At 38.8% G+C, this 12,758-nt stretch overlaps 2 protein-coding genes across 3 annotated transcripts in view; one reads left to right on the top strand and one right to left on the bottom strand.

The window, feature by feature from the left end:
- The window catches only part of ZFYVE9 (zinc finger FYVE-type containing 9), a 128,822-nt gene extending 120,356 nt beyond the window's left edge, over positions 1-8,466 (bottom strand). For both annotated transcript variants that reach the window (XM_054573040.1, XM_054573050.1), the window contains exon 1: positions 8,138-8,466. The gene's annotated coding sequence lies outside the window, so the exon portion shown is untranslated. The remainder of the gene's footprint in view (positions 1-8,137) is intronic.
- Positions 6,126-8,620, top strand: LOC129069311 (basic salivary proline-rich protein 3-like). Its single transcript, XM_054571978.1, has 3 exons — positions 6,126-6,159; positions 7,726-7,978; positions 8,029-8,620. The coding sequence occupies exons 1-3, from the start codon at positions 6,126-6,128 to the stop codon at positions 8,618-8,620; spliced, it is 879 nt and encodes a 292-aa protein (XP_054427953.1).
- Positions 8,621-12,758: the final 4,138 nt, after the last annotated feature.

Genomic DNA, 12,758 nt, shown 5'->3' with positions numbered 1-12,758 from the left:
ATGGCTCTGCTATGCTTTGAAATAATAAAAAACAAACCATTTATTCTTTTTTCATTTTAATAAAAGGAATTCTGGCAGATAGACTACCAAACCTTAATCTGAGGTTAGAAAAGTACCATATTACAAATAGAAATGCATACCTTTTAATTAATCCCAGCAAAAAGATGCCAAAACTGCTGTATTTTGTAAACTTTATATAGAAATTATGGCTTCTAAAGCAACTAAAAGATTGTATAATAAACAAGTGGAAGCCTTTCAGCTCACTCAGTTCAAAGTCACCATTAAAGGATCAAACAGTGATCAAATAAAGTGAAAAAATTCTGTGGGTGATCCACTGTATATAAAATGAAGGTCCAAAACTTGTATTTTGTTTACTCAAACACTGTTCCCTGCAGTATTTACTATTTTGAAATAACTTTAGAAACATTAGTAAGTCATTCATTGCTGACTTTGAACTGTGTCCTACAAAAACCTCCTAGAAAATCTTTAATACCTTGATTGGAAACACAAAATAGGGGGCTATCCGACATATAAGACTAAACAGCAGGCCTGGCCAGTATGGCTCAGTTCATCGGAGCATCATCTAGGTCTCCGCGTCAAACGCCAGTCAGGGCATGCGCCTATGTTGCAGATTCGTTCCCCTCTCAGGGTGCGTTTAGGAGGCAAGCAATTGATGTTTCTCTCTCTATATCTCCCTTCCTCTGTCTGGAATCAATGGATATATCCTAGGGTAAGGATTAAAGATAAAAATAAAAAAAAAAAAACCCAAAATAAAAAACAATGACTAATCTGTATATAAGTAGGATTATACATCATGATAATGTAATGGCAATCCTTAAAATCTATCCCTCCTGAAAGCTTAGAAATGTTAATTTCTAATTAACATATGCAACTGGACTCTAACTTTTTAGAAATGTTTTAGCAGTTAAAGGAAAACTTAAACTAAGGCTTATAATTGTTAAGCAACATTCTTAGAACACAATCTTTCATAGTTGAAGCCACCACACCATTATCCCCATCATCACCCAATATGGTTAACCAGTTCCATCAAGTGCTGGCTGTGAACTGATGGTTATGCTGATGAATTGAAAGATAAAATGTGTTAGAACCATACAATGGAATATTATTTGAAAATAAAAAGAAATGAAGTACTGATACATGCTGCAACATGGACAAATTATGCTAAGTAAAAAAAGCCAGTAATGAATTGTGATTCCATTTATATGAAATGTCCAGAATAGATATGCAAATCCATAGAGGCAGAAAGTACAATAGTGGTTGCTTAGGACTGGGAAAATTGGGAGGAAATGGGGCGTGAATGTTAATAGATATGGGTTTCTTTTCAGAGTAATAATATCTAAAATTAGACAGTGATGATGTCTGCACAATTCTATGACTAATAGCCATTGAACCATGTACTGTAAAGTGTAAACTGTGTGGTATGTCAATTATATCTCAATAAAGCTGCGACAAAAAAAATTTCAGCCTTACCTAATACTCTAAATTTAATTGAAATACATGTAATTCTTCACTGCACATTTTACAGCCTCTCTACATTAATGTTATTTCAAACTGCCAGAAGAAACCAAGGCTGAACTTCCCTGAACTTCCCCAAACTTCCCCAAATTTATGAAAAATTCTAGACTTGTCTTACCATTTTCTTCAATCTTACTTCCTAAGGCTCCTTCCCTCAAAAGGTAATAAATTTCCAATTAAATTATTATTTTTTAAATCTAGGGCATACATTTACTACTTTTGCGTTTTCATTTTCATTTATTTTTTTATCCTTACCTGAGGACATTTTTCATCACTTTTTAAATTTTTTTAACAAATTATTTCTTTTTAAAAAATATTTTATTTACTTAGAGGGGAAGTGAGGGAGAAAGAGATGAGAGAAACACAGATGTGAGAGAGAAATATCAATTGGTTGCCTCTTGCACAAGCCCCAACCGGGGGTTAGGCCATCAACCCAGGCATGTACCCTAATGGGAAATTGAACTGGTGACCTTTCGCTTTGCTGCAGGATGCCCAACCAACTGAGCCACACAGGCCAGGGCTTTATTGCTTTTATAAAGAGAGAGGGAGGGAGAGGGAAAGGAGGAGAGGGGAGGGGAGGGAGAGAGAGAGAGAGAGAAACAGGGATGTGAAAGAGAAACATCGATTGACTGCCTCCAGTACACACCCTGACCAGAAATCGAATGCACAACCTTTCAGTGTACCAGAAGATAATCCAACCAATTAAGCCACACTGAAAAGGGTATTTTTTTAAAAACCCAACAGCCCTGGCCATGCATCAAAACACTGCAGGTTCAGTCCCTGGCTGGAGGGTATATGGAAGGCAACCAATTGATGCTTCTCTCTCTCCCTCACTTCCTCTCTCTCTAAAATTGTAAACATATGCTTCGGTGAAGATTTTTTTTTAATGCAACAAAACTACCATAATAGATATTAAGAGAGATATCCTTAAGGATATATCATCATAAATAATAAGAAAGGAGAAATAACGACAAATCACAATAGAATTTCCAACTAAAGAAATTATTATAGTCAAAAGCCTAAATCATATAAATATGTTTTAAGCTTAAAACAAATGTATGTTAATCATCAGAGAGATGCAAATTAAAACTACAATGAGGCGCACCTCACACCTGCTAGAATGGCTGCTACTATCAATAAACCAATAAAACAGCAAGTACTGGCAAGGATGTCTGGAAAGGGAACCCTAGTGCATTTCTGGTGGGAATGCAGACTGGTATAGTCATTACGGAAAACAGCATAGTTTTCTCAAAAAAATTAAAAAATGGAACTGCCTTTTGACCATCTGACCCAGTGATCCCACTTCTGGGAATATATCCTAAGAATCCTGAAACATCAATCAGAAAGAATATATGCATCCTATGTTCATAGTAGCGTCATTTATAATAGCCAAGATCTGGAAACAGCACAACTGACCATCAATAGATGAGTGAACAAAAAAGATGTGGTACATTTACAAAATGGAACTATATGTGGCTATAAAAAGGAAGGAACTCTAAACCTCTGTGACAGCATGTATGGACCTGGAGATTATTATACTAAAATAAATAAGCCAGTCAGGGAAAGATAAATACCATATGATCTCACTTATACGTGGAATCTAATGAACAAAATAAACTGACAAAAATAGGACCAGAGGCATGGATACATGGTACAGACTGACAGATTTCTGATGGGAGGAATGAGGACTGGAAGAGATTAGCCAAAGAACATATACTCATAATCCATGGACACAGACAAGACTGTGGTGAAGGTGAAGGAGGGTTTTGTGAACTCAGGGGGGCAAAACGGGGATAAAATGGGGAACGCCTGAGTCAACCATAAAAAAAATCACTGATAAGGTGGATCAAATGGTATTCCACTATTCTTTTAATCTGCATTTTTGTTTACTAGTGAGCTAAAAAAAGTTTTTGTATATTTTTGCTTTAAAATAAAAACAACAAACCCAGCCCTGGTCCGTGTGGCTAAGATAGTTGGAGCATCATCCCATAACTAAAAGGTTGTGGGTCTTTGATTTCCAGTCAGGACTCATACCTAAGTTGTGGGTTGCATCCCTGGCCTGGGCACAAACGATTTCAGGTCCAGGTGCTTACAGGAGGCAATCGATTCATGCTTCGCTCTCACATCAATCTCTCTGTCTCTCCCTCCCTCCTTCCCTCCCTCCCTCCTTCCCTCTCTCTCTCCCTTCCATTCTCTCTAAAATTAACAAATGTATCCTTGGGCAATGATTAAAAATATAATAAAAAAATAAAAATAGTTTTATAATACAAAATCCTGAATGTCTTAAGATCCCCATTAACACTTATGAAGTTCTTCTTTTCCCTTGCCCAGTATATATTCAATGTCTTTTCTTAGTTTCAATGTGTCCATAGAGAGTTCCTCATCTTTACCTTATTTTATTAAAGCTCTCAAAAAGTACTTCATAAGTACAAAACATTATATACTGTTTTAATTTTTCTAATAGTTCAGTTCTATAAAGGGGCTATTTACAATAATTCAAAAGAAAAAAACGTTAAGTACTACTTAATTTGTACAACAGGAAATATTTCATAAACAACATTTTCAAATTATTTTACTGAACAAAACGTATTGAATATTATAAAGTATAAGGTCTATTAACTACACAATTAAAATACTAACTACTGACACTTTGGTTCCTCCTTAATTTAGAAATCTCTAATACTTTAAAATTGATCATACTGATTTTATTTCCTAGTGGTAAATTGTATAAATAGTTAATGGTCTTTCAAGCTTTTTCAAGTAGAAGTAAACAAGAAGTATATTTTCCATTTCCAGAGTAACAATGACTTACCAGGACTGCTGGGACTGAATCATAGCTCTGATTTACACATTATATAATTTAATCCTTACAATAATCCTATAAGGTGAGTATTATCAGCTTCATTTTGTAGACGAGAAAATTGAGGCTTAAAGGGGGTAAGAAACTTGTCCAGGGTTATATAGGTTATCAGAAAAGACTGAAATCCGTATCTGAAAGGCTGTAAAATATAGCTCTAATCCACAGCAGTCTGTAAGGAAAAGTCTGTCTGGTTATTTTTTTTTTAAAGATTTTATTTATTTACTTTTAGAGAGAGGACAAGGGAGGGAGAAAAAGAAGGAAAGAAACATCAATCAGTTGCCTCTTGTATGCACCCCTACCAGGGAATGAACCCACAACCCAGGCATGTGCCTTGACTGAGATTTGAACCAGGGACCTTCTGCTTTGCAGGACAACACCCAACAAACTGACCCACACTGGTCAGGTCAGAAAAGTCTGTTTTAAAGATTCTTCATTCTTAAATAATATGTTTAATAATTAATATCATTTTTTGAAAACTAAGTATATGAATTATTTCTATTCAGTAACTGCAGCTTTCATTGATTATTATATACTAAAATGTGGCTCTATAACAAGTGAGATACATACAAGCAAAATGAAAGATCATGTAAAACTCAGAAAATGAATAATTTGTAATAAGTATACCCTATACACAAAGAATAGCTAGTTTTTAGCTAAAAATGAAATGGAAAATATGTGTAATAAGATCAAAATTGTTTTCTATCAAAAATTTTAAATAATTCCAAAAGGAGACTCAGTCTTTAAAAAAAAAATGAAAACTACCAAGTTTTAAGTCACACAAATTTCAATGCCTGCCTTTTGTTTTTTCCAAAAGGAAGAATGGGAGTGAGTAGTTACGGAGCACCTTCTATGTGACAAACAATGAGCTAATTGCTTGATTACTTTTATCTCATGGAACCTGTTCTACTTCCCAGTGGGAGGTGCTATTACTCCAGTAATACGTAAGAAGAGCACTTAAGCTCTAAATGTCACATTGCTCTAAGAGCTGTAGAATTCCTGCCCACATCTGACTCCATACTCTGCACCGCAGCATACAATTAACAACCGTAAAATACACACCACACCACACACGCGCGCGCGCGCACACACACACACACACTCATCATCCCTTTAGAAACATAAGAATTTAAGTTAAAATCCAAGCAATTACTGTTTCTTTCGAAAAAGCTTTGTGCCTTTGCAACTAATCTCTGTCTAGCACTTAACAAGTACCAAATAAAAGTTTACTGAGTGAAATGAACAGTGGTAACTTAGCAACAGAGGAGGAAATGGGCTCATCTTCACTCATTCTGTCTTTCTAAAGGCATTAATATAAAACTGTCACTTACCAGGCAACCTATACAATTACGTCCTTAAAGAATAAAACACTGAATCAGGAATTGGAAGAGGAAGAAAAGATCATGTATAAAAATTACTGATATTCTTAAAGGCAAGCTAGTGAATTAAACATAGAAGCCTTAAAGAGAGATTTAGCATGTTTCACTCAATTATGAAACTTGTCTGACCCTGCCTCTTAACAGTTAACTAAGTATGTCCTGCTTCCACAATTACCTAGTTGCTAGCAGAGACCCTGGTCATTATTGTGTTTCCCAGAACACTGAAGAAAGTACCTGGAACTTAAAATTAATAGCTAAAATTATATAAATATCTCTAATAGATTACAAAATTTTTCATATATATCTACCCTAGAAGTTTTGCAAGATAAGTATAACTCTGCATCTTACAGACAATGACATTGAGGTCCAAGGAGATTAAGTACCAAGGTAAGAGGCCAGGCATCTTTCTATAACACAGCTACCACTAAAGGCTCTCAAATGTTTGTTGATTGAATCAGATGTCCTTCAAAATATAAATTTTCTAAGATTTAAACACCATCATCTATTGCTATGAGAAATTAGTATACTGCCACTTAATAATGAGTGAAGGCTTTGCTAGAAAACAGACACTGTACTTTCATTCAGCTTGCCAAGGTCAGTTAACTCTAAACTTGTTATATCAGTGATTCTCAAACTTTGGTAGGACTAAGAATAGGTAAGCTTGTTAAGAATGAAGATCCTTGGGGCACCATCATCCCTAGAAATTCTGATTCATGGGGCCAAGATCTGCATATTTTAATAAGCACCCTCGGCTTATTCTAATGTTGGTAGTCTTTAGGGACACACTGAGAAAAACTGGATTGGACTGCTTAAAACCTAAGTTAATCTACCAAAAAATTTTTAATCAAGTCAGTTTTTTATAATCATAAATATTTAAGCAAAATCTTACAAAAACAATAGAAGGCTACTGCATGTAACAGGATAGATAGGTCCTCAAAAACATTTACTACACCAAATCTCCCTAGACCTCAGAAGCTTCTCATGCTGCACAGGTTGTTAAGTCAGGGGTCTTTTAGGTAGTTACCCATGTTATTTTGTTTTAATTGACATATTCAACTATGATTGCAATGAAATTTAGTAAAACACTTTTATAGGTCTTAAAATAACTGAATGTTAAACAGTAAAATGGGTAGTCAGTTAACTTTGAACCTGATATGTAGAAATAATAATTTAAAAATCACCAACAGTATAAGCCCATTTTAAACTTTAAATGACTGTAAAAATGTACCTTGAGATTACAGGTGACCTTCCCCCCGTTATTAAATATTTATGGAGATTCTGTACTTTCCAAGTTTTCTACAATAAACGTATTTGTTTATAAAAGTTTAGAAGTACTTATCAATCCTACAACCTTAACTTACATAACAGGAAAACAAAAATAACTTGTAACCTCATTTATCATAAACCAAAAATACCTATAAACCTGACTCAGGTATCAAAGGATAATCACTAACCACTAACTTTTCTATTACATTTATACCAGAACAAACCATTTAACTTCTAAAATTTAGACTATGTCCCATTTCCATCGGGTATCTGTTATTAGGATAGTTAGCACGACTTAAAATCCTCTCGTCATCCATTCTATGTATCTATTTAGGTAGAGTATTTTTGTACCGAGAACTGAGCCATTAAAATACATTTATAGGCGGAGAAAAGGAAAGAGACCGCTGTAAAAATATATATATATTAATAATTGTGAGTACTCATCTGAAACATCGCAAAGCTGGGATGGAGCTTTCTCAAAAGGCAGACCACGCTTAGAGGCAAATGTAATAGAAGAAGGCAGGACTGAGCTACCGGCAGGTGATGAAATTTCACCTCAAATAAGACGCAAAAGGTTCTTTTCAACCCAGCAGATCCGTGAATCGCACTCCGAGGGTACCAGCGGCTTTCGCGGCCCATCACTTTCAGCTCTCCAATTCCCACCCTGCTCTGCCGCCCTTCCCCCAGGGACGCTGCAGGACTCGGTGTGGGGCACGGAAAAGCCAAGGCTGTTTGCAGACAAGCGTCCTCTGCATCCCTCGGGGATGAACGTGCAGGGCCGGGGTAAGAGGCTGCGCTCCGCCCGGGGCCAATCCGAAGGGCGCCAGTGGCCCCGCCAGCCCCCCGCTCCACACCCCGGGCGGCGCCGGAACCGAGGCCGGGGCAAGGGCTTCTCGGCGGCGCGGGGCCTAGTCGCCCCCCACGAGCCTCCAAGCCTCCCGTGGGACACGGGAAGAAGGGCTGAGGCCCCAGAGCCGCGGGGTGGGGGAGGCTGCGGCAGCGGCTGGACTCCCCGTCCGCCCGGCTAAAGAGCTGCCGCCAGGGCCCTCCCCTGAGGCCGAAGGCCAGCGAGCACGGGACCGCGCCGCGTCACACTCACCTCGAGCGGCAGCCGCCGTTGCCTCAGCATGGCCCGTGGGGGTCGTCCCTGAACTGCCAGCCTCCTCCGGAGGGCACCGACGAAGCCCCAGGCGCCGCCGCGAAGCCTCCCACTCCTGAAGGGGCTGTGGTTATCGCTGCTGCTGAGGCCCAGCACCCTCCGAGCCGCATCGAGCTCCTGGGCCGCCGCAGCCAAGCGGATCCCGAAGGAGCTCCGCCGAGCCGGGCCGGGCGCGCACGGCTGCGGCGGGACGACCGAGGTGCCGCAGGCGGGGATCCTCAGCGAAGCCTCCAGCGTCGCCTTGGCCGCTCCGGCCGCCGGCGTCGCTGGGCCACAGCGCCCCCTAGACCCCACGCCAGGCTACGGCGCGAGGACTGCGGCGGCCGCCCAGGCACGAGCCGCAGGGAACGCCAGGGAGCGCGGTGTGGGGAAGGCGGGGGCGGCGCACTCCCAGCGCTGCCCTCGGCCTACCGTCCGCCCTAGACGACGCCTCCTTGGAGGCCCCTAGGTCCGCACGGACATTGGCTCCCACCCACCTACCCCTAGTACTCAGACCCCGCTCACCTTTGCACCTTTTCCTTCACTTCAGGAAGTACAAGAACCTTCCTGTCACTCGGACCCACACAGGAGAGTAGGAGTGTGAGGGAATCTCTTCGTTTTTCTATCGTGATCTCGTGAAGGGATCCCTTCAAATTCCTTCAGTGTGTCTGGGTGTAAGAAGAGTAACCCAGGACCAACCGTTTTACACACACACACACACACACAAAATTCTCACCCAAAATAGATGAAGATATCGCCTTTGACCTTAGCTTTTTGGGGATCTACTGTGCAGATCATTACAGAAATTTCCTACTGTTACCAACTCTTAACTCCTAACCGCCCCCCCCCATAGAAAAAACATACATTTCGAGCAAGACAAGAGAATAGCCAACGGGTTTTCCTGAAATTCATAAACGATTTAAAGGTAAGAAAAGAACCACCCATCTTTTCTAACTAAATCCCTCCCTTGCCCTGACCTCTAATCTACTCTTCCATGCCCCCACCTCTGCCAAATCCCAGGTAAAGCTCTGGAGGAAGGAAATTGTTTTATAGTGGGGCTGTAGAATCATTCTGTTTACAAATACCCCGTATTCATCCCACTCAAACTCTAGGTGCAAATATCAGAACCAAAAGCAAAAGAAACAAAAAGACTGTCAAAGGGGAAGTAGGGTAAAGAAATTCTCCAAATCTTCTTGTCCCGAATTTTTCAAATACATTATTTTATAATAGAGTAGTATGGTAAAATTAGCAGGAATTTTGGTGGAATTCAGAGCCTGAATTCCAGCTCTGTCATGTTTAGCATTATGAACCTAGGCAAGTTAAATATTTCTGAACCTCAGTTTTCTAATGCCTACCTTGCTAGTTGTTGTGAAGACTGGAAATAATTTGCATAAGCTAGAAACTGGCCTGATAGAAGGTACTCAAACATTAGTTCCAATTCTTCTTGGTTCCAAGACACCCTCATAGTCTTTCCTAGAATCAAGATTGTTCCCACTTGCTTTTGTTCTTTCTCTCTTAATCTCTGTATGTGTGTGTGTGTAAATGTGTTCCTGTCAAAAGATAGGGGCATTAGCCCATCAGTAAATGAATGGATCAAAAAACTATGGTACATTTACACAATGGACTACTAAGCAGCAGAAAGAGAGAAAGAGCTATTATCCTTCACCACAGGATGGATGGAACTGGAGAGCATTATGCTAAGCGAAATAAGCCAGGTGGTGAAAGACAAATACCATATGATCTCACCTATCAGTGGAACCTAATCAACAAAACAAATAAGCAAGAAAAATATAACCAGCAACATTGAAAGAAAAAAACAAACCAACAGTAACCAGAGGGAGGAGAGGGGTGGGTAAAAGGAAAAAGAAGGGGAAGGGTCAAGTCAACGAACATGTATAAAGGACCCATGGACTAAGCCAAAGTGGGGAAGGAGTGGGGGGGGGGGATGGGTGCATTATTCTTCATCATCCTTGGTCTGGCTAAAATTTTCCTAAATTTCATTAATGGACTAATATAACATCCCTCCACTAAAGAGTAATAGAGTTTAATACACTGGATCCTATGACATTCTGCTATATACATACCAGGTGTCAGCATAGAATCTGTACATTTTTCGTTTTTAAAAAATTTATAAGGCAGTCTCACCTTACCTTGCATTATGTCCTAATAATAAGTCTTTTTTTAAAAGATTTTATTTATTTTTAGAGACAGGGGAAAGGAGGGAGCGAAACATCAATGTGTGAGAGAAACATTGATCAGTTGTCCCTAGTTTGCCCCCAACCCAGGCATGGGCCCCCACCAAGAATCGAACCGGAGATCTTTCAGTTCGCAGGACAATGCTTAACCCACTGAGCCACACCAGTCAGAGCAATAATAGCAAATCTTAATGAGAAAATTATATAGTGTCACCAGGAACTTTCAAATAATAGAGAAGCCATATTAGAGATAATATAACCTTCCAATCAATGAAAGCTCTCCCTGTACAATCCTAAGTGTACCTGCTCCACCTACTTCTGAGTCACATTACAAAAAAAAAAAAAAATCACTATTACCTTTTGTACCCAGAGAAACTGGTAGTTGGAAGGAAACTATGACTCAGGCTCACAACAACTCTATGAATTAAGTACTATACTACTACCATTTTACAAATGAAATGCATCCAGCCTAAGGAAAAGCTGAAAGTAAACCCTGAGATTCCTTTGGTCTCCCATTGGATGCCCTAACAGTCCTTTCTGCAATATTTAGAAAATGCTGTAAGATGCTAAATCTTTTGTTGTTTTAGTAAATTTGTTGCTAAAAATTTTCAATCTAGAGTAGTGGGTCCTTTAACTTAGATCAATTTGACAACCTAATGTTACCACTGTGCTTTTCAAGCCTAGTTCAACTACCACCAGGAAATCTGAATTTATTTAGGAATAATCATGAGATCCAGGGTGTAGCTAAGGCATGAGGATGATTCATTTGTTCCCAGGACCAGTTTCCTCTTGTTTCACAGTTTCTCCCCTTCTATTTACATTGTTTCTTAAAAAGGCTGCCTTTATCATCATTACCTCCTCACCAATCATTCCATCATTTTGATTCTTTGTACCCAGTTTGCTCTCTGCTCCTGAAATGTCTCTCATCTGTTTTCCTCCTCTACTGTAAATCTCTTTTTGATTTTAACCTACCTTGACCTACTGTCAGTTGATTTGTTTATCCTACTCTCAATTTTACATTGATTTCCACTACTATCCATCCGGTGACTCTAAAATATCAATATTTCCAATCTAGAAGACCGCCCCACTTTCATTTTTATACCATATACATTCATCCTATAGAAAACTAGTATTCTAAGAATGGCTTCTTCAAGTGAATTTAAGCTGTAGCACCCCAAACAAAATTTTCTTTGCTCTTTAAAATTTGTCCTTTAAAATTCAGGCCTTTTGATGATTAAAACTGGAAGAAAAAAAATCAGGCCAAAAAGATATCCATATCCTGCCTTGGTAAATGGCACAGGAGTCATACTTAACTCTTGTGTCTATATGTCCTGGAAAATTGGTCAATAAGCCTGATAAATTCCACTTCTTGCTTTTATTGAATTTCTCCCCAACTTCACTGCCACCCCTCTTGGTCTAAACTATATGCTCAACAAATTACAGGTGCACTGAATGAAAAGAAGGAGGGAAAAGCGGGAGAAAGAACTAAACTGTGGCTTAGCCTGATGTGCATCAGGCCAGTGCATCCCACCCACTTAGGAGCTTTTTTAGGCCTTTCCTGTTAACTTTCAGGTCCTAATAAAGAATAAGACTCCCCATCAACAGGTGATTGCCCTGCAGCCTAGAGCTGACCCCAGCCTGCTACTGCCAGCTGTGGTCTCCCACACTCCTCTACAATCACCAGCCATAGCCAAAAGTCAAACCCAGAATTCACAATCTGTTACTAAAAAAGTAAGTCCTGGAGCAGGCTAGAAGTCAGTAAAGCAGCACAAACTTAAAAGGAAATTGGGGATACTTGGAAGCTTATTAGCTCATTTGAGTCATTTAAAAAAGAACAAAGCAATTCCCATTTTTGGAATTTACCATAAGGAAGTAATCAAATATGTGAACGAAGATATATACAAAATGTTTTTTATTTATATTACTGTGGGCTTATAACATAAAAATATAAGAAAAACCTTAAATAAATTAAATTAATTATAGTATCTCCACATGAGAAACATTGTGCATCCATTACCAATGGTCTTTTTAAAAAATTTTAAATGACATTGAAAACTGCTCAGGATTCAATATCAAATTAAGAAAAAAAAATTCAAGTAAAAGTCTATTGTATGATCCCAATTATCTTTTTATATATGCATTTTAAAATATAATATTTAGAAGGAAATAGTGCAAACTGTATGTTTGCAGGATTTTTTTGACTTTTTATTTTGAAATAATTTCAGATTTAAAGAAAAGTTGCAAAAAATACTACAAAAAAATCCTATACACAGAGGTGGGCAAAAGTAGGTTTACTGTGCCATTGTGACATTCTTTTGAGTTAATAGAGATATTGTAATATTCATAACCTGCATGTCTTTTTCCATATGAACAACTATAAACCTAGT

The sequence above is a fragment of the Pteronotus mesoamericanus genome, unplaced genomic scaffold (genome assembly GCF_021234165.1).
Source record: "Pteronotus mesoamericanus isolate MK-2021 breed Mesoamerican mustached bat unplaced genomic scaffold, CSHL_Meso_final contig_105, whole genome shotgun sequence".
In the NCBI taxonomy this organism is placed as follows: Eukaryota; Metazoa; Chordata; class Mammalia; order Chiroptera; family Mormoopidae; genus Pteronotus; species Pteronotus mesoamericanus.
Note: the sequence above shows the minus strand (reverse complement) of the source record. Positions and strands in the feature narration are given on the sequence as shown.

Bases quoted from the DNA above. Each gene is read 5' to 3' on its own strand.
- LOC129069311 (XM_054571978.1), top strand. From the start codon at position 6,126: ATGACATTGAGGTCCAAGGAGATTAAGTACCAAG. The intron at 6,160-7,725 runs GTAAGAGGCCAG...CCCTTCCCCCAG, and splicing joins CAAGGAGATTAAGTACCAAG to GGACGCTGCAGGACTCGGTG. The intron at 7,979-8,028 runs GTGGGACACGGG...GGGGTGGGGGAG, and splicing joins CACGAGCCTCCAAGCCTCCC to GCTGCGGCAGCGGCTGGACT.